General features: G+C 38.6%; 1 protein-coding gene across 1 annotated transcript in view; it reads right to left on the bottom strand.

Annotated features, from left to right (window-relative positions):
* The window catches only part of Pgap1 (post-GPI attachment to proteins 1), an 82,316-nt gene that overhangs the window by 40,392 nt on the left and 19,627 nt on the right, over window positions 1-22,297 (bottom strand). The window contains exons 5-13 of the mRNA XM_021162705.2: window positions 18,155-18,312; window positions 15,660-15,712; window positions 14,279-14,345; window positions 13,052-13,157; window positions 12,429-12,484; window positions 10,800-10,883; window positions 7,360-7,406; window positions 6,333-6,384; window positions 3,322-3,399 (exon numbers count right to left, since the gene is read on the bottom strand). Coding sequence (XP_021018364.1) covers window positions 3,322-3,399; window positions 6,333-6,384; window positions 7,360-7,406; window positions 10,800-10,883; window positions 12,429-12,484; window positions 13,052-13,157; window positions 14,279-14,345; window positions 15,660-15,712; window positions 18,155-18,312 — 701 coding nt within the window. The remainder of the gene's footprint in view (window positions 1-3,321; window positions 3,400-6,332; window positions 6,385-7,359; window positions 7,407-10,799; window positions 10,884-12,428; window positions 12,485-13,051; window positions 13,158-14,278; window positions 14,346-15,659; window positions 15,713-18,154; window positions 18,313-22,297) is intronic.

Here is a 22,297-nt window from a genome sequence, read left to right on the forward strand (position 1 = left end):
CCTTTATATGTTACTTGACCTTTTTCCCTTACTGCTTTTAATATTCTGTGTTTATTTACTGCATTTGTTGTTCTGATTATTATGTGTCAGGAGGAATTTTTTTTCTGGTCCAGTGTATTTGGAGTTCTCTATAATTTTGTTGAAGATATTTGCTGGCCCTTTAAGTTGAAAAATCTTCATTCTCATCTATACCTACTATCCTTAGGTTTGGTCTTCTCATTGTGTCCTGGATTTCCTGGATGTTTTGAGTTAGGACCTTTTTGCATTTTCTTTGATTTTGTGTCCATGCTTTCTATGGAATCTTCTGCACTTGAGATTCTCTCTTCCATCCCTTGTATTCTATTGCTGTTGCTCACATCTATGGTTCCTTATTTCTTTTTTAGGATTTCTATCTCCAGAGTTGTCTCTCTTTGTGATTTCTTTATTGTTTCTATTTCTATTTTTAGATCTTGGATGGTTTTGTTCAATTCTTTCACCTGTTTGCTAGTGTTTTCCTGTAACTCTCTAAGGGATTTTTCTGTTTCCTCTTTAAGGGCTTCTAGCTGTTTACCTGTGTTTTCCTGTATTTCCTTCTTAATGTCCTCCATCATCATCAGGAGAAGTGACTTTAGATCCATGTCTTGCTTTGTGGTGTGATGGCATATCCAGGACTTGCTATGATGGGAGAGTTTGGTTCTGATGATGCCAAGTAAACTTGGTTTCTGTAGCTTCTGTTCTTATGCTTACCTCCTGCCATCTGATTATCTTAAGTGCTTGCTGCCCTCAATATATCTGATTGGAGCCTGTCCTTCCTATAATCCCAGTTGATTCAGGACTCCTCAGAGTCCAGCTTTCTTTGTGATGCTGTGATTCTGGGTTCCTGTGAACCTGAGATTCTGGGTGTGTCAGAGTTCTTGGCAATCAAGCTTCCTCCTGAGACCCTGAGATCCTGGTGTGACCAAGCTCCTGTTATCCTGGAATCATGGAATCCTAAGATCCATGTTACAGCGCCTGGAAGTGGTGTCTCCTCTGAAGAACGTGGAGTTGTCTGGTCTGTTTGAAACCAAGGTATACCAATACCCATCAAAAGGAACCTGAGCCTCAGGTCAGGCAGGGCTCCCGTGTCCTTGCTCCTGCTGTCACAGGCCAGTCACAACTGGTTTGGAACAGATGTTGTCTTCCACTCACCAGTGATCCTAAGATCATGTGGAGAGTCCTCTGGGGACCATGGGACTGTCCGCTGATTGGCGCCCAAGGTGACCCGGAGCTGGCACCTACCGGAAGGGACTTGTGCCCCTGGTCAGGCAGGTTTTCTGCTTCCCTGCTGGTGGATCAGGTCCCGAGAGATTGGATTGGAACCAATGTTGTGTTCCACTCACCAGTGATCCTAAGATCGTGTGGAGATCCCTCTGGAGACCGTGGGACTGTCTGCTGAATTGCACCCCTGATTTTTTTATTTTATTTATTTAGACTGTGCTGATAACTTGGCATAATGAAACAAATCTTTAACTGAGAAAGACAGAACACAAATCACCAAGCTATCAGCTGAATCTGCTCTTTGTGCACAGTCTACTGATGACGAGCTATGTGTAGATGTGCAGAAATCAAAGATCAAAGTTATCATTCTAGTGAAAGAAAAGTGAGTACCAGCACAGGCAGTCACATCATTTTCTGAAGAGGATTAAGATATATTGTGCATTTTACTAGTCTGCTGCATTTATCTATTTGAATGAAGGCTTGTTGGTTTCTTGGTATAACTAGAAAAGGCCTTTTCAAGTTTTGGAAAGACATTCGATTTATTTGAAACCAACTTACCTGATGGAACAACCCTTAAAGAGAGCTTTCATTATTGAAGATGCTGAATTATCTCTCACTTGAGCTAAGCAATCCATGAAAGGTACTTGTGAGACTCAATCTTCAAGACAACTGGCAACAATCCTCACTTATTCTTTTCCTGATTTCTTCTAAATTTTCCTAATTATTTTGGTCACAAATCTCATTAACTTCTCAAAAAACTTTGGGTTTTGTTTCTTTGTATATTAAATGTGATATTCACTGCAGATTGGATAAAAATTGGCGGGGGGGAGTATCTGCTTGTTAATCTAAGAGTTCACAGTATGTTGATAACAATGAAGATATTAGCAAATAATTTAAAATGGAATGTGATATGAATATTCCTCAAAGAGGCATCAAAAGTATCATGTGATTAAGTAGAAGTCTGCTGGAGGAGCATGGGAAAGGAAGGATGTTTTGGCCCTCAGAGGGTGTAAGTGGGCTGGTCCTAATGCAGAAAGGAAGAGAGCCAGGGCTTCCCCCCTCTACCTACCTACTTCCCTGTGGCTCTTTCAAAGTCATTGCCCTTCATTTCTACTCCCACATCACTAAAAAAACCCCTCAAAACCCCTAAGTGGTGCTTACTCCTCCTGTGGCAGGCCCATCCTCCACCACAAAAAGATGATGCAGTCCTGTTCACAGTGAGAGATCTCACGGCTTCCTACTGCCTTCAGTTCAGGGCTTCAGTCAAAGACTACACAATATAACAAGGACAGTTTCCCTCCATTTCTGCCCACAATTCTTCTACATCTGGTGGCCATCCTTTCAAAATCATTCACTCATTCACTGTTTTCCACACTGTGCTTTTTCCCAGTCACTGTTTTGTTTTGATTTGTATTAAAGTACTGTTGATTACAATTTCTGTAGCCATGCCACTACTGACACTCCAGAATGTACGGAGTACAAAGGAACTGGAATTTGAATTTTGTTTTATTTCAATTAATTTAAATTAACATGCATGGCAGTAATTTGGAGCTTGACAGTACTGATCTAGAGTATCATTCTTTCCTACAGAAGTCCTGTTCCTTAAGGCCATTTTGCCATCCTCTCACTAAACAGCCACACTCGGTTCCTCCGTCTGTGATGTTATTTGTGTTTGTTCTCGTCATGTTCTTGCTACATTCTGACCTGTATTCTATGCATTCAAAAGTCTTCTATTACTCTGATTCACATTGCTTTTTTTTTCTCCCTACATGACAGGATGACAAATAACAGTCTTTTCTATATCTCCTATTAACCTCTGATATCTTGTACATAAAAAGGTACCTAGCAAGTAAGAGATCTGGAAAGACTGTCAAACTGAAGCCAGCTCTCACTAGGAACAAAAGGATCTGTGTTTATTCTGCTTAATTCAAGCTGAGTGGACACTATAACGACCTAACATCAGGTGGATCACCACACTGACCATGATGTTAGATAAGCCTGTATCTATGCAGAAATCATCAAAAAGTAAACTCTCACATGAGCATCCACCAAGCATCCCAACAGAAACCTCATCACATCTGTTACCTTACTTCCGTGGACGGATGGCACATAGACAACAATATGCGACAAGGATGGATAGTCTTGAAGTCTTAGCGTCAGAGACTGAAAGGTAAAGACACAAAGCCATTTTTGTTTCTGATGCATGTTAAAGAAAACTTACAAATGGGTTATTTTAGAAATTACCTCTTAAAGCACCCACTTAATATGCATGAGACCCTGAATTTAACTTTCAACATATACCCACACTCCCACAAAAACACACAAAAATCAAGTATATATCCACATGTATATTTCCAGCTCAATAATTTTACAAAAAGATAAATTTGTAGTAATTACTGTTAAATATAAACCATCTAAAATATTGCTTGAACTGTCTCTTCAGATAAAACAAATGATGCTTAACATTAAAGTTAGGATTTTATATAATTATTTCCAAATATGGTGTTCTTTTTATAATTTAGCTATCTACTATGGAGAGCATTATGGTATTGTTCCTATATTTATGACAGTAACTTTCAAAGAACATTCAAAAGCTGCTAAATGTGATGGGAAAGTCACAACTTAATCTCCAAGGAGTCTGACTTAGCCAAAGTAGCAAAGAGCCGCTGGCTAATGTATGAACACCATCTAATAAAATACTTAATATCTGACGAAGAACCATCACTAATGATGAATTTCACCAAATGAACACTATGGGCTCCATAAAAATTAAAATCAGATTTTACATTTCATATTTGATAAATGGACAAGTAAGACACTAGTCTTTCCAGTAACTCCCAAGATTCCAAAGACAGTTTTCTTTCTGGATGCAGATGTAGGACACGAATGCGTACATTAAGAGTAATGAATAAATATGAACATGTTTCCACAGACACTTGTTTTCTTCACTTTCCTTTAGAAACGTCAATGTTTCTGACAGGTAGGACAGAGATGCAGAAACTAAAATACTGAGAAAGTGGCTACAGCCTGGCCAGAAGCCCAGCTAAGCAGCAAACTCCTAGGTCTTCATAGAATCTAAAGATGTTAAAGATACCACATAAATTACAGCTACAGGCAGCTGAGGCCCATCAAAAGGTAGAGCACATGAAAGATAACTCAATTAGGAAGAACTGGGCTGTTCTGTGTAGCAATCGGCTCCAACAGCTACTAAATATGTGTTCTTACTGTGCGTTACTGTAATGCTCCACCTACTTATTAACATACAGTCAGCAGAGAGCCTCAGAGTGATGCATTTCATGGCATAACCTTTGTTTAGATGGCATTAATATGCCAAACCTACAAAATATTTCCACTTAATCATCTCATTCTGTTTATCTTTAAAAATATGGTGTAGAGAAAGGGCTACTTTGAAGTTGATGCCTAATTTGAATACACATTACATTGTCCTAATTAAGGGAGTTAAAGTTACATTTGGCAGTGATCCCTCTGAGTACAACACTGGTCACAAATGGGGTAACTAGTCAAAAGGTGTCAGCCTAAGGCCTTCTGAACATTTTTATTCAGGGCAAAAACTTAGAGGTGGCTTTAGTTTGTTTAAATATGTAAGATCTTTGTTGAGTCTCAGGCAACAATGTTTTTTTCCTGTAGAATTTCCAAAGTGGAAATGTAAGGGAATGCTCACTGAGTTTCAAAATGCTGTTGAGTAAAATTGCTTCTTTATACATCTGTTTTACAAATCAAATAATATTTGTTTGCAAAGGAACATGCACAAAGAGCCAACAAGACAAGACATCCAAAGTTGCAGACGTGACCATTCCTTCTGACACAATTCTTCTTGTGAAGTTGTTTTTTGCTAGCACAACTAACATAGAGTGAATTGTTTACACAAATTAACATCCCAGCTATTCAAGAGACTGATACAGGAGGATCGCATGTTCAAAGCCCATTTGTGCCATAAAGGGAATTCAAGGGCAGCATTCATACTTAGTGAGGGCATCCCCCCATCTCAAAAATAAAAAATCGAGGCTGAGGATAGGCTCAGTGATATAGAATTTAATCTACAATACTGCCTCTCAATAAAGAAATTAGTATTAGTGAGAAAACAAACAAACAAACACAATTGGTATCAGTTGGAGAGGACTGAGACTAGCCAGAAATCTTCTGTTTCAAGTCTAAGTTCATTAGAAAATATATTTAATTTTAAAATATGGATTTACTTAATGACTGAAACCATAAAATCTAGATGAGATTGTAAATTATAATAAACATAATTTGAAAATTAGAACAGATGTTTTCATCAAATTATAGATGTCTTTTGTGTTTTCCACAGTAGATTTTGAGAATGTACAAATTAATCTTTTTTAAGAAAGACTTGCGGGGCTGGAGAGATGGCTCAGAGGTTAAGAGCACTGAGTGCTCTTCCAGAGGTCCTGGGTTCAAACCCCAGCAACCACATGATGGCTCACAGCCACCTGTAATGGAATCCGATGCCCTCCTCTGGTGTATCTGAAGAGAGCAACACGGTACTCACATACACAAAATAAATAAATAAATCTCAAAAAAAAAACAACAACTTGCTAACTTAGTAGAGTTACTTAAGGAAATCACTATTATTAAATAAATCTGTGCTATGATTTACCACTCTGCAGAACTAGCCACAAGTTACCCAATTGCTTAACCACCATGTGATGTAACCTGGAAAGTTACGAAATGTCTCATTGAAATACTCACTGCCCTACTGCAGAGTCCTTTCTCCCAAAATGAATTCTCAATAGAATTCAGTAACTAGCTTTTAGTTAAGACATATATTTACACATATTCTCAAGCTGCATTTTAGAAGTCTATCTGGCTCTTTCAGCATGATGCTGTAACAGATTCAGAAAGTTGGCAACTTACAGTTTTTAATCTCTGAAAATAAACAAAACATGGCTGTTTTTGCTATTCCTCATCAAATACATTTCTAAAGGAAATACTCCCAAAATATATTTCTAAAAAAAAAAAAAAATGCTTTTAAGACTTTTTACAAGAGCACAGTCCAGAACATCTATTAGCTGATTTCTTTTACTTAAATATAAAACTCTAAAGCTATTGTTTACCTTAATTGTTGGCAACAGCTCAGCTTTCCATGACAAATCAACCCCTTGCCGGCTTTGAAATAAATATGAAGATATAATTAGAGGGCAAATGTTCAAGCATTGTAATTTGCAAACAAACTTTAGAATAAAAAGACAGCATCTGCAGCCCTGAAGACGAGAGGCTGCAGTTACAATGAATATGAAGTCTAATGTGTAAGCCCACAAAGTTCCCTTGGTGAAGAAAAAAAAAAAGCTATTGGCTTTTCTTAACAAGCAATTAGTTTGATGTTTAAAAAAATTACTAGTGTATAGATTTCCTTGTGTTTTCACTTAAGAAACAATGCCAGAACCAGTGAGATGAGTCAGTTGGAAAAAGCACTTGTAGAGCAAGCTTGACAACCTGAACCCAGAATGAAAGAGGAGGGCCAACTCCAACAGCTGACCTTTGAACTTCACACATATGTCATGGCAAGTGTACTCTTGTATGCCCACATATACACATGCATGATGCACTCAACACACACATGCAAACACACACGGAGCACATGTATACATTCATATACATGCATATACATATGTATCCACATATGCATGCTCATACATGCACAGTACACACACACACAATAATTAAAATTTAAAATATAAAAATTATAATCTGCAACAGTAGCATAATAAACATATGAGCATATAAAGCTTTTCTGGCTATTTGTTGTGGTTCATGTCTGTAATTTCAATACTGGGGAGGCTGATGCAAATAACAGTGTGAGTTCCAGGCTAGCCAGAGCTACACAGTAAGTTCCAGAACAGCTTGGGCTACAGAATGGAACCTTATCTCAAAAATCAAAACAGAAAAAAACTAGTGTGTGTGTGTGTGTGTGTGTGTATGTACATATGTGTGCACACATATGTGTGTGCATGTGTGTACGCATGTGTGGGCATATATATGTATACATACATGTGTATACATATGCCCATAGCTATTCTGAAAGTTTAATTTCTAAGCACCGTTTGTGTCAAGAAAAATGAACAATCAGTTCAAAAAACTCACCACATGGAAGTGCTGTTTATGCAGCCAAAAATCCAACTATTTGTATCCTGTTGGTTAATAACAGAAAACAATGGTGTAAAACAAGCATTTCCAATACTTTCCTGTTACATAACATTCATAGAAAAATATATGGAAACATTGATGGTTAGGATCAAGAAAAACATAGTGGTTGGTGACTAAGAAACATGTTCTTAAAGACACACAGGTCGGCAGGCGTGGTGGCACATGCCTTTAATCCCAGCACTTGGGAGGCAGAGGCAGGCAGATTTCTGAGTTCGAGGCCAGCCTGGTCTACAGAGTGAGTTCTAGGACAGCCAGGGCTACACAGANAAACCCTGCCTCAAAAACCAAAAACCAAAAAAAAAAAAAAAAAAGACACACAGGTCTAGGATAGGGGGAAAGTAGACTACTAACTTGGATGGCCTGGGTGAGCAGCTAACCTGTAGTGCAGCACGAGACTGCCCTCGGGGCACTTGAAGAGCCTAAATCTGAGTAGTTCTAACCGCTTAGTTACACATAGTAACCTACATTTTAACAAAAGTAAATATGAACTAGAGATAGACTTTTCTAGAACCAAACACCCATAGCCAGGAAGGTGAAAGACAATTAAAAATGAGTGCCTTTAATTTAAAAAGTCAGGTTATGCACAGCTTTTTACTTTATCATCTACATTTCCATTTACTACCAGGACATAACTTCTGTATCACCAGGAATGTGTTTAGTCTGAAACCCAATCGCAAGGGCTGGAGACTGAAGGCAGCCGCTACTTCATTAGCACACAATTAGATGCTGCAGAAAGAACTGCTCTTTTTTGTTTTTTTAACAAAGCATCCTACATTTAACTTTGGTTATTTTAAAAAGCACCACCACCTGAGATGTTTATTCCAATTTCTACAGAAGCAAAAGCGATATCCAAGATCTGATGTTACTGAAATTCCCCAGAGTGTAAAATGATGTGGAGTACTATCAAGACAGCTACATTGCTTCGGAATCACAAATACAACAATGAAGACATCAGTCTTTTGATCCGACCAGTGTTTATAAAGTCCATTCTAAAGCCAAACAAGTTACAGACAATGATACATCAGGCAGGCAGTCTTCCATTTCATGAGCTTAAATAAAAGATGACCTTTTTAAAGAATATTGGAAATTAGCAACTAAGTTTTTTTTCTTTCCTTTCACTGTAGGCTTCTTAGCTGTGTGATTCTGGCTTCTCAGAACAATAATGAGACATTATGAAGCATGAGGACAGGGCAGAGCTGCAAATTAGCATGGTTATTCAAATAAACTCATAACCACAGCACTTGGAAGTAAGCAATAAATGACAGAAGAATGGCAGAATGTTGGAAATTGTTTAAATTGCGTTAGTTACAAACTAATCCATTATTGCCGGGCGTGGTGGCGCATGCCTTTAATCCCAGCACTCGGTAGGCAGAGGCAGGCGGATTTCTGAGTTCGAGGCCACCCTGGTCTACAAAGTGAGTGCCAGGACAGCCAGGGCTACACAGAGAAACCCTGTCTCGAAAAACCAAAAAAAAAAAAAAACCAAACAAACCCTGTCCTGCTTGTGGACGTTGTACATCGTGGTGCGGAGCCTAGTGCGCACCACGATGTACAACGTCCACAAGCAGAGAAACCCTGTCTCGAAAAACCAAAAAAAAAAAAAAACCAAACTAATCCATTATCATATTTTCCCTACTTTTATATAGGCTTAAAACTATTACAACAAAAATTATAAAACAAAATTTTAAATTCACATATTATTTTCTGGTAATACTCACTGACTGACTTACTCTTCTACTGCTGTGACAATGGCAACTTTATAGAAGAAAGCATTTAATTTGGGGTTCATGGTTCCAGAGGGTTAGGTAGAGTCCATGAACCTCATGGCATGGCTGACATGGCAACAGGCAGGCAGGCATGATGCTGGAGAGTAACTGAGAGCTTACATCTCCATCCACAAGCTCAGGCAGAAAGCGTAAGTGGAGATGGTGTGAGCCTTTGAAGTCCACCCCATGACATATCTCCTCCAACAAAGCCATCCCTACTAATCCTTTCCAAACAGTGCTACCAACTTGGAACTAAGTATTCAAATGTATGAGTCTACAGGGGCCATTCTAATTTACACCAACACATCCGAAGACATTACACAAAACATTCTCCTAGTCACTCAAATGCAAGATCTGCATTTTGACAAGCATTTTCTCAATATAACCTTGACCTCTTGCTATGGTTTGAATATGAACCATTCCCCATAGGCTTATGTTTTTGAACACTTGTTTTCCAGCTAACCGTGCCATTCTGAGAAGAAGTGGAATTGGTTAGGAAGTGAGGCCTAGCCGGAGGAAGTGGGATGGTGTGGGGAAGCCACTGGGGGTTATAGTGCCAGTTCTGCCCCCAGCTGTGCTTCCTAATTTGCTGAGATGCAAGGGGGTACCACCAACAGCATGGTCTGCTCCAGGAACTGCCTCACCTTCCCTGCCATGACAGATGGTACCCAGTTCAACCACAAGCAAAAATAAACTCCTCTGTAATTTGCTTCTTTCGGGTATTTGATCACAGTGACATTGAAAATAACTAACTCACCTCCTAGTTTGCAATTCAGCACTATATTAATGGACATGCTAGAATACCATCATTCTCAGCATCAACTGCCTCGCTTGAGGTTGAGAGATGCTGATATCTATGAGAAATAAAACGCTGATAATTACACTACAATGTAGTTTTTTGGAATCATGACTGCCATGGCCACTTCTCACCTTTTCTTTTAAAAGTTTCCTATATGTTGTTTCACATGTTAAGTTCTACTGGCAAAGTCACACACTCGGTCTGAGTTCTGTATACATGTAATCTCAGCTACTCAAGAGCCTGGGCAGGATGTGGAAAGGCCTATCTACACGAGGCAAGACTCAGCCTCAGCCTCACACAAGTAATACATTTGTAACAAGAACTGAACAGATAAAGAATTAAATTATGAAAGATGAAATGTAATATAAAGAATGTCATTTGCTTTGACAGTGTACGTCTGTCCTCTACTCACTTTACTGTCCTACAGAGCATCTGGCATAAAAAGCCCCTGCACTCTAGTATGTGATCACATAGTAAAACCGGGTTCACTGCCTCACACTCCATCAGGACAGCTTTATCACCTATACTTATCCTTTAAAAACAACAAAAGTTTAGGATTCAAGGCCTCATCCCGAGGACAATAAATCTAAGGTAGAAGAACAGGGTGGAAGACTCAAGTAGAAGTTAAGAGAACATTATCACTTATAGATAAATGGTGCTTAGTAGTTCTCAACCAAAACATTGCTCAAAACAAACGTTTCTAAGTGACTCAACTTAATGACAGTTACAGCTGATCCTATGAAACCAGCAGATGAAACTAAGAGAATGAACAACAGCGTTCAAATTTAAATGATATGAGCCGATCTTCTTACCAGCATGGTGCTCTGACAATAGGCATGAGTGTAGATTTTTCTATGATTTGCAAGAGGAAATGCAAAGTAAATCTTATCAGATTCCTAAAAAAGAGAGAAATGAATTTAAGTACAATAAGTGAATAAATCTCATCATTCAAAACTCATGGTAACAAGAATAAACAATTATCATCACATTACTGCTGTTACTAAGAACCAGTTGGCTAAGACTGGAAGGCAAAGGACAAGGAGACAAGAGGTTCACACTGCAGAAGAGGGGTTGGGGATTTGGCTCAGTGGTAGAGCGCTTGCCTAGCAAGTGTAAGGCCCTGGGTTCAGTCCTCAGCTCTAAAAAAAAAAAAAGAAAAGACAAAGACTGCAGAAGAGCCGTCCAGAAAGCATCAGTGTCTGTGTGATGATTTACCTTTTAGTTAATGGTTTGGTTTTGTTTTTTTTGAGCCAGGGTTTCATTTTTTAGCAATGACTGGTACAGAACTTACCACATAAGCCAGGCTGGCCTCAAAATTTCAGCAATCCTCCTGCCTCTGCCTCCCAAGTGCTGGGATTAAAGGTGTGGTGTGCACCACCATGTGTGGCTGTGGTAATTAAACTTTCAATTGCTTTGGCTACTGAAAAGGTTGTATAACCAACCTAGGAACCACAGCCAGATTCTGGGTTTTTTTTTTTGCAGGTACGGTTTTCTAAATGAAACAATTCCTTACCTAAACAGCAAACTCAAACCCTGGAGGAGGAGAGGCTGAAATGCTTGCACTCATAGTGTGGCACTCATCTGGAGAATGGGCACACTAACAGACACAAATAAGAAGCTGTACTGAAAAGGTTAAGGAGACAAACTCTGGATGGCTTCAGCTTGTCAGGCAAAGATTCAGTGAACTCAGTGAGTACACACATATTCTCCTATCCATGAGCTGACAACAGGAACCCCGGGGAATGAGAACAAGCCAACCCACTACCCTTAACAGCCAGCAACTCGAGTGCAGTGCAAACGATCGTGTCATCCTTTCCTGTGGCATTTGTCCTACTTTTAACAAACTTAGTAGATAAGGGGAAATTCTTCTGTGAAGCATTCTAATCGATAACTGAAAGAAAAATAGGATAGAATCATTTTTGTGTCCTAAATTAATTCATTCAGATATTCCCTGCCAACTGATCATGTCTCAAGAAGAGGTTCCAGGCGAAAAAAAGCTAATAAAAAATAGACTCCATCAGGCATTTAGATCCAATCACTAAATCATAGGAAGAGTTGGTTAAGGAACGTACTGAATGACCACGGAAATGCAATCAGTAAAATGAACCAGTATGAAAGTCCATCATAAAAAGTGACTGATATTTTGTCAGTAATTTTCAAAGAAAATAAGAGCTGAAAATATACTCAAGAGGAATACAGACATATCAGCCAACAGGGATGTATAGGCCTCATTTGGATCCTTACCTAAATATAAACTGAACAAAGAAAAAGGGTCCAAATTTATGATAAAACAGGTAAATTGAACATATTCAATATTTATTATTAAGGTATTCTTACCAAATCATGAGAAAATTAGATGCGATTTGCTCTTAAAAGTTCCTAACTTTTAAAGATAAATATGAGTATAAGTTTGGACAAAAATACACTGATAGAATACTTACATTATAAGCCACATAGGACCATCTGGACACTTTTACTGGAACCCACATAGATGTCCCTTAATGTGAAGGAAATTAATTTATTTGCCTCGGTTTTTTTCCATATTACAAATTTTCTTTCTGTTTTGAATTCTGATAAATACTTATCAACAATAACAAACACATGGTTCCTTACACACGGGCTGCTTTAAGAGATAAAATGCAGAAATGCACCCTTCGTGCTTAGCATCATCAACCAGTGTTCACATCAGGTAAGAATTACAAAGCCACTCAGCATCTCTAGCTTAATGGATTCTCAGTAGAAGGAAATCAGCATGACTTTCCCCATGCAAAACATTTACGTGACTACCACAGTGTATGCTTAAGAGCAAACTTATCAATGGGATGATGTGTTAGTAACTCAAAAGAAGGTCAAAGAGTAAATGACGGAGAAATAAAGATGCTATAAATAATACACCTCTCTCTTTGGGTGACTATCAGGAAAAAACAAGGGCATGTAACGCCAAAACCTTTCTATTTATCCAATAAATTCCAGCACAAAACTTTTATCTTACAATTTGCCTTTCTACTTTATTATTTTATCAAAAATAATGAAAAGTTCGACTTTAAAGGTTATTACCACAAACCTGTTAGGTCAGAAATTATGGACGGATTTTCCTCAAACTGTTTAGCTGGGTGTCTTATAAAATGGTGATTCAAAACGGACAATTTCTTCTTAGGCTTTTGAGTTATCTAGAAAGAACATTAAATATCGTCTAGATCATTTACATCATGACAATTTGATGAAGCATTTCTTTGAGTAATAGTCAATATTTACTCCTTCTGAGCCAGGCACAGTTCTAAAACAATACACTATTAACTCTAATCCTAGGGAAAATTCTAAAGGTAGCATATACCTGTATTTTATTAAAAAAAAAAAAAACAACAAAAAAAAACAAAACTAAGGCACAGAGAAATAATCTGTTTAAAGTCACTCAACTATTAAGATTTGGGGCTATAATGCTCTGTTATAATGAAAACAGACTATCTCAAACACTAATGTTTTCTCCAGGAGGAAGAAGCCAGAGCCACAGCTCTTAAAACCATTCCCATGGAACAAAGATGCACTGCAAAATGACCCGAGGGAAGGCAGTTTAAGATGAGTCATATCAGCTTGTTCTTAACTCACAGAAGATCCTGAAGCTAATGAACACAGGCCTGTTAATTAAGCTGAAATGATTGCTACCACAACCCATCCAGCAGTCGTTAAGGAAGTGACAAAATAAGGTGATGTTCTCTACAGGGCATGGTGATTTCTGTGCTTTGCTAACCGAACAACTGGAAACCAGGTTTGAAGAATTAATATATGAGATCTCATTACAGCAATGACTCAACCTGGACAGTACATAGGCAAATCTCTGGTGAGCGTGAGTTCCTGAATGACTGTGAACATTTTGATCTTACTGCATACATTTTGATCTTACTAATATGCTAAACTTTAAAACATGGTTCAAGAGAACCTAGTAAGAAAGATTATGATGTTCAAAATGCATTACTAAGAAAAATTATTAGTCTGTAATAAATATTTCCCTTAAATTAAAAATAAAAGCCAGAGAAATATATATCAAACTCTGAACTGCTCAACGAACTGATGGCAGAGTTAAAAGATCCTTTGCTCTTTAGTTTCACCACTTCCTGAACTAATGGTTTACACAGCACACCAGAAGATACAAAGATATTTCCATTTCAGAACTTATTTAAGTTGATATAAGGTCCAGGTTTCTCTTAGTATCCATTTTGAAATGAATTAAATCTATTAGTGTTAACAAAAGCCTTCACTTTGCTAAAACAAGCTTTCAGTTTAACATGCATACTTGTTTGGTATCGGCATCAATAAGATCAAAGAACGCTCGAATTGTAGTCAACTGCAATTGTTTACACCTAAAAAATAAAGGAAGCACATAAAATCTTCTTAAAACCCATACTTTTTTTAAAAAATTGAAATTGTGATCATTTATTTATTAAATCAAATTTATTTATTAATCATTTATTTATTAAAATAAAATATGTTAGAAATGATCATACTCTATTCTTTGAAAATTTCTTATCTTGATCATATCATCAACCCCTTGCTTCCTCCCCAACCCGTCCCACATCTCCCACACCACACCTCCTTTCCAACTTCATGTCCTCCTCTTAAATTTAATTTACTTTTTAACTTGCAAATTCCAGCTAGTCACACCCATATATGCATGAGTGTGGGGTAACCCATAAGGGAATGAGGACTCTACCAAACATACCTCCCGCCACACAGTGACTGCCTCTCCCACAAGCTGTCAACTGTCAGTTTTGATTCAGATATGCACAATTGTATTAGATAATGGAGTGTATTATATTTCTTTAATGCTGTACACTAAAAAGGTTTCCAACAGATCATTCTTACTAAGTGTATGTATTAAGGTTGAAACATAGAAAAGCAAAGCAAATGAAATCTTTCTGGGTATCTGATAGTACAACAGCCTTTCTGTTGCCCATGTAACTTCCATACATTATATCTGCTTCCTCCTACATGCCTGAACTGTGTGGATCTGGAAGACACTGTGGCTTGTACAGGCAGATGAAGGTAGGATAAAAGAATGTTTTTAAAAGATGTATTTATTTTATGCATATGAGTACACTGTAGCTGTCTTCAGACATACCAGAAGAGGGCATCTGATTCCATTACAGAAGGGTATGAGTCACGAAGTGGTTGCTGGGAAATGAACTCAGAACCTCTGGAAAAGCAGCCAGTGCTCTTAAGCAGTTATCTCTCCAGCCCGAATAAAAGAATCTTAAAGCCAGAACCCAAGGAGCTAGACATAGGAGCCTTTGTTTTTTTTGATCCATATGTAATCTCTTATGTTTCTATATATTAAGTATAGATCTACACTACATTAGCTGTGTCTGGGTGCAGTGACTGGCCAGGGGCTCAGAAGGTCGGTCCTCTGCAGGCACGTCTGACTGCCCAGCTACGGCAAACCCTAAATTTAGTATTTGATGCTGAAGACAGAGTGATCTAGCTTCTTCAGAAGATGTTACAGGTTGTCAAGGAAACCATGGTCAAACAAACAAGAACCAAGTTTTGAGTTTTCAACCCAGTTCATCCTTCACTTTTGGACTTATTTATGGGTCAAATTCTATGAAAGACAGCAAGTCAATGACTGCATCAGTGAGAAAGAAACACTATAAAAATCACCAGTGCAATGTATAACTTACCACACGATGGAGAGGTGGTCTGTTGAGACCCAGGTCTTAGGCACTGCTGAGCTCTAAGGGGAAAAGGAGAATAATTAAACTCAAGCACATCTACTATTTCCTATTGCTGGATTGTTCAGACTAATATTTAGAAACACATAATGTTAACTTTACTATATTGTTTAATTCTTTGAATAAAATTATTAATTTTTACAAAAGATGATTCAAGTATATTATTTCCTACATAATATAACTAACATCATTTCTGGTTCTAAAAAGCTTCTATTACTTTTTAAAAACGAACATTAACACAGATCCTATGCTAAAGTTTAACATTTAACACAATTTAAAAACACAATTATAAAGTTGACCTTAACATTCCTTTAATAAGGAATCTTATTAGAGAATCTTATTAAATACCACAGCTTTCTTACATAAAGATCTTTTTTTTCTTTTACATAAATGCAAAAGGGCCTGGGAAGGGGTGGCATTTTGGATGTAAATACATAAATAATTTTTTTCAAAAGTTCCAATAGATATTTCAGGATTTTAGTTTTGAGTAAACTACTACTTGGTTTATTCTAAGATGAGATTTTATAAGCAGGAGTGTGCCTAAGAAATATTTATTAGCATATATTAGCCATACAAAGTAAGAAGATTATGGCATTTCCATACATTAACATAATATGTACTGTTCATACATATTATGATGATCAGTACATATTACATACTGGTCTCTATAACTGCACTCTATAACTCTTATTCCTCCCCATCCCTCTTATAAATTTATGGGGACTACTGCTGGTAAATATATATATTTATATATTTGGGGACTACTGCTGATAAATTACTAAAAATCCTGACAATCAGAGTTCTCTTTGGTTCTAAGATTTAATTAGCTACTGAGCGGAGTAACAGCTCAGCTACTAGCAGGCAGCATTTAGCATTATCAAGAACATAAAAGTGCTTTATTTTCTTTGACTTTATAAAGGCAACACACAAACACTGCCCCTCCCTTCCTCTACAGTTCAAAGAACACTGCCCAGGAAGGGAAGAAAGAACTGGGAGCCCATGACAAGGAGAACAGCTGTGAAAAGCCATCTTCTAAGAAGTCAAGCCACTGCAAGCATGAGCCCACATTAGCCTTAGTTACTGGCATGTGGCCATACAAGAACTGCCCTGTCAACAGTCATTTATGGATGGAGGAGTCGCTCATGAGGCCCTACTGTTGCATTATTGGCTATTGGCAGACGCTGAGCAGTTGTAGACCTACAGGTAAGGGATCATCAGGCTCCAAAGGGTAGATCTAAACTCATGGTCACACAGATAGCCCTGGTTAAACTCAGTGCGTCACAAACCAAAACACACGTGACTACGCGACCGATTTGTAGGGAAGGAGGTTGGCAGGGTGCGAGGGAGGTAAGAGGAATTGGAGAGTAATCAGAATATTTTATATTTTTAATGCAATTGTCAGAGAACAAATGTAATTAATAAAAATACATTTTATAAGAGTGGTTGCTCATGGAACCATTAACTGTCCACTAAAAGTCACTCATTCTTTACAACAGACAGCATGGCTAACTCCCTTGGCCTCTCTTGTTTTAGGAAGTAGCCGATTTCCTCTAATGGTGTAAGAAAAGAAGTAACGGGTGCCTTTTCAACCCTGTGCTCTACCCGATTCTGATTTTTTATCAGCTGAACTAGTGGTCACTAAGATGATCTTGAAAGTAAAGTATTCCAGGTGGGTGTCTGGCATCAGCCCAGGTCCTGTATCAGAAATCACTCACTGACCTTCACAGTAAAACTCCATTTATATTTAAGATATTGTTACTTATATAGGAATATACTATAGCAATTTAACCTATGCTACAAACACAATTATGGTTGTAAACTCATCAATTTTCTAGACACAATGAACATAAATCTAACTTAACTGTCGAGATAAACATTGAAAAACTGTTACTTCTTAATTGACCTTAATAGCATACATAAAAATGTGAAAAACTATAAAATACTTGAGAGTTAAAAGAGAAGAGTCTTAGCTGCATACGTAACAGAAGATGACCTAGTCGGCCATCACTGGGAAGAGAGGCCCCTTGGTATTGCAAACTTTATATGTCCCAGTACAGGGGAATGCCAGGGCCAAGAAGCAGGAGTGGGTGGGTAGGGGAACAGGGTGGAGGGAGGGTATAGGGAACTTTTGGGATAGCATTTGAAATGTATATAAAGAAAATATCTAATAAAAAAAAAGAGAAGAGTCAAGTTCTACTATAGACAGTGTGGAAAAAATTCTGTAAGTAAAATATTTTCATCAGAGATATATATTGGCAGCAACACACTACCAAATGGATTAGAGAAGAAAGGAAACACACACACAATGCATGTACACACACACACACTCACAAACAAGGTCTGCTACTGACAACACTCATTTACCAGCAGGTATATACTATTTCCCTTTTGATGTTCCATTGTGTCTATATTATATTACTATGTAGAATCTTTAAAATAATTACCACAACAGATAAGGCACTGGTGTAATGGCTCAATTTTGGTAGAAAAGTCAGTCCTGAACGAACTTGGTAATCCCGGAATCCTCCAGCCACAGAAAGTGTAGTCAAATTTATGTGCCGAGCATTTAAAATCCAATAGTTGTTTACAGTCATATAAAACTCTGGAAGGAAATAAAAAAGAAATTCTGAAAAACAAGCCATTTCATGCAACAATGCTTATAATACTAATATTTACCTGCATTTTTACTTAAGCTATTTGGTCTATAAATAACGCTATTCCCATTTCCCTATTTTGAGAAATTTGCATATTCCCCCATGTTGCAATCACAGTACAAATACTGAGACTTACTAAAGGTGTCAGTAGAGAAAAAAGCCAAATTGTACCTTTCATTAAGTTCACACACAAACAGAGCTCTGTACCAAATAAGAATGATGCTCCACAAACCATGGCAAAGAAACCCTCATCTTCTTTCAAAGACCACATAGACTTTGCTAAGGAGTTGTAGACATTAGTGTCTTAGTTTCATGGTATATTCTGTGTTCAATCCCATCATGTTGTATATATTAAATACATGCATTTTTGTATATAAAGTGCCCTCAATAAAATGGTCTTCAAAAAAGACACATACACTTTCCCATGTCACAACAGTGTTCCAGTTTTTGAAGGCTTAGCCACTCTGCTTTGGATAACCATTACTGCACGTTATTATTTAAGTTCCTACAACGACCAGGGCTGTACCATAATAATTTTAGGATTACACTTCTGAAGAAAAGCTCATGCTTAGGATTTTATCTAGTACATTTAGCAGTAGATGTAAAGTGGTGAGTTTCCAGGCAATCTTTCACTCCATGTATGAAAAGTAAGAGAAACGTAATGTTGATTACTCAACTGAGACCAGAACAAAGGAAATCTCACTTCCTCTCAGCATCAGAACTTAACGCTTTGTGTTCCTCCATCAGACCCCATGCATGGCCATGCACATTTGCTCTACAAAGTTCTCAAGATCTCAGCACTAGGCACTTGAGGCATTAGCAAGTGTACCAAGATCGGACACATCGAGAGCCTTGGACAATTATCAATGGGGCTAAAAAATATTAAAGTAAAAAACAGGTGCAAAACTACTAAATTAAGTATTTTCTATTCTTTTCTTGACAAACTATTGAGAGAACTTAGTAAGCAGAGTTAAAGGATTCTCAGAGACTTCAAAGCCACACACCAGATTATGAAAACACAGAAAAGCAGATCTCTGGTCTACTGCTGTATCTCCTCTCTCCTCCCAATCTAATTTTACCCCCCCATCTCAAGAACCCTGTATGAAAGTCCAAGCTCCACTGCAGAGCCACACCCTGGCCACAGTTCAATTTAGATTTGTGCATACCTGCTTTAGAACAAAGACATATAAGAGGCACACACAGGCCCTGGAAAGAGCCTGGGGGATGTGAGTAAGAAAAACTGAGCTGGTTATGGAACTGCAAACGTGTAAACCCAGCAGTGGGGAGGCAGAAGGATCCGGAGTTCAAGGTCAGCTCCAGCTATAGTAAGTTTAGATTAGTAAGTGGGCTACATGATCACACTCCAAAAAAAAATAACTGAGCAATCTCAGAGTTTAGTTTTCTGAATCATGGTCTGAGCATAAGAGCATGAACCACAGGGAGACAAGCTGTTCAGGATACGCATCCCTCTTACCCTGTGAGAAGGCTATGGTCAGAGATGACCCTCTAAGGTCTGGCCCAGTGCAGGACCTCTTTCCTTTTTTTAAAGGTAGTATTTCTACCAAGTATAAACCAGGAATCTGTTAAAAGTCATATATATATATATATATATATATATATATATATATATACATGAGGCACTGGGAGTATGGAGCACAGTCTGCAAGAAGGCCAAGAAGTCTGGTTCGTAGGCTCTCGGACACCCAGGCACCACTGGGTGCTGAGGAAGAGCTGAGAATAGAGTGGGGACCTGCGGGCTGGATCTAGCAGGGGCTGAGGGGGAAAAGAGGGAGGTCCGGCTGGCCCCATGGGGGGAAGTCCTTGGCTTGTCGGTGGGCAGCTGGCTTGGGCTTGGGTTGGCTTAGTCGTGGCTGGGAGTGTAGAGAGACCTTCTATGGGAGATTAAATGGTGACTCTAAAGACAAAGGCCTCTATGGCTCCCCACAACGGATCCCAGTGAAAAGAGACAATCCATGGTTTTAAGGCATTTATTGTCATGGTAGAAAGTAGATGAGTAAAACTGTATCGGCTTGTCAGGGTGGGCCTGAGATTAAATACCTTTTGCAGGGAGGAGTTTCTGGGAAGGAGAGTTTATTGGCTAAGTCCTCCAAGCCTTTAGGTACCTCATTAAAACGGGGATCTGTCTTGAGACCACAGGACACATCCCTGTGGAGGGCTTTGGGGCTTTGCCCTTATGTGACTGATGACCACAAATCTATGGAGGGCTGAATCCTTATGCGAGAAGCCTGGTTCCCCTGGGAACAGGTAAACCACCTACCATCCCTTCAAGGTCACTGGGGTTTCTAGCCTTAGCTCAACCAGGAACCAGGATATTTTTCACAATCTCATATCCATACACACACACCACACACATCAAAAGCTTAAAACCCTTGACTACTTAAATATTGTTTTCACTCTGATTCTGATTTAATGAAATAAGAAATCAGAAAGTAGGTTTCCTATAACTCAGGAAAAGCTCCCTAAGTTTAAGAATCACTCAGACCGGCAGTTTTAGAGGTGAACCATTGCTGTTCTTTAGAACAATGAGAACCTGGTGGTACTGAAATTACATTCTTCAGGGATGAGGATGCAGCTGAAGGATTTACCATCTGTTGAGCAAATACAAGAGTCTAGGAGACAGTGAGCTCCCATTGCTGAAGAGGCCACATGACTGAGTTCTAGAAGATGCTGAAATCACGCAGATACAGTCCTGGGAGCTTCATCCCTAGCGGCTATCTCTAATAGTGCTAAGAGATGCTATGCACCCTACCAAAGGGGAAAAGTAATTATCAATCATACCCAGCTGTGAACCCTGAAAGTTACATCGATGATGGGCCTGGAAAGACACGCCCACCTGCTGTAACAGTGGCAGGAACATCATGGGAGTAACCAATAACTTTCTGATCAAAATTAAGTCCTCCTCTACAAGAACACGTACCTTGCACCATTACTGGACTAGAAACCTATGGCTAGATACATCATAGACCCTAGGGGAGTACCTACCATTATGCTGCTAAATGAACACAGGGTTAAACTGACTCTTGGTGACTTATTATTATACCTACAGATCCATGCACCTCTCAGCCTTCACCCTCAGAAGCTTCTGTGTGCAAGAGATGGTGGTTAACCCAGCGATCGGTAACTGGCCAAGCAGATGAGAAGAATGGATTACAGAATTTCAGCCCTACAGGGAAGATATGTACTGCACCCTGCTTCCCATGGCTCAGGGATCATTGTAGAGGAGGGGGAAGAAAGAGTGTAATCACTGGAGGAAGAGGATAACTGAAAGGAAGTGTTTGCTTGACACAGCAGGGCAGCTGCACTTGGGAATTTACAGTGGGTTTCAACAGCAGCTTACAAAACCTGTGCAAGCCTATGCCAGACAAAATCCTAGCAAGGAGAGAAAACTTAGGCACACACCACCACCCCAGGCCACTAAGCTACTGGCAATTATTAGCTGCTGGCAGGAGAAATCATTTTTTTCTCTAAAAGTGTAGCCTCGAGTAAACTGACCACTCTCCAATGCAAGGCTGTACATCCAAGAATATTTGGGCAGCACAAATTGGTCTTGAAGGAGTCACAAAAATGAAAGTCAAAATGGTGGGTAGGTAGAGTGGGGAAATGATCTGAGAAGTGTTGAGGGAAGAGAGTGAATATGATCAAAACTCTAAAAAAAAGAAAAGAAAAACCTAAGAAAAAAATAATAAAATAAACAAAAGAATAAAAGAAAGAGGTTCAATCTTGAAAGATTAATTTTAAGTGTATCTGGAATCATTTTTAACTCAATGACATGGATCATCAATATGTACTGTGCAAAATGTAATAGAAATGGTGCTAATAGATTTTGCTGAAAGGACCCAAATATAGCTGTCTCTTGTGAGACGATGCCGGGGCCTAGCAAACACAGGAGTGGATGCTCACAGTCAGCTATTG

The sequence above is a fragment of the Mus caroli genome, chromosome 1, assembly GCF_900094665.2.
Source record: "Mus caroli chromosome 1, CAROLI_EIJ_v1.1, whole genome shotgun sequence".
Taxonomy (NCBI): domain Eukaryota; kingdom Metazoa; phylum Chordata; class Mammalia; order Rodentia; family Muridae; genus Mus; species Mus caroli.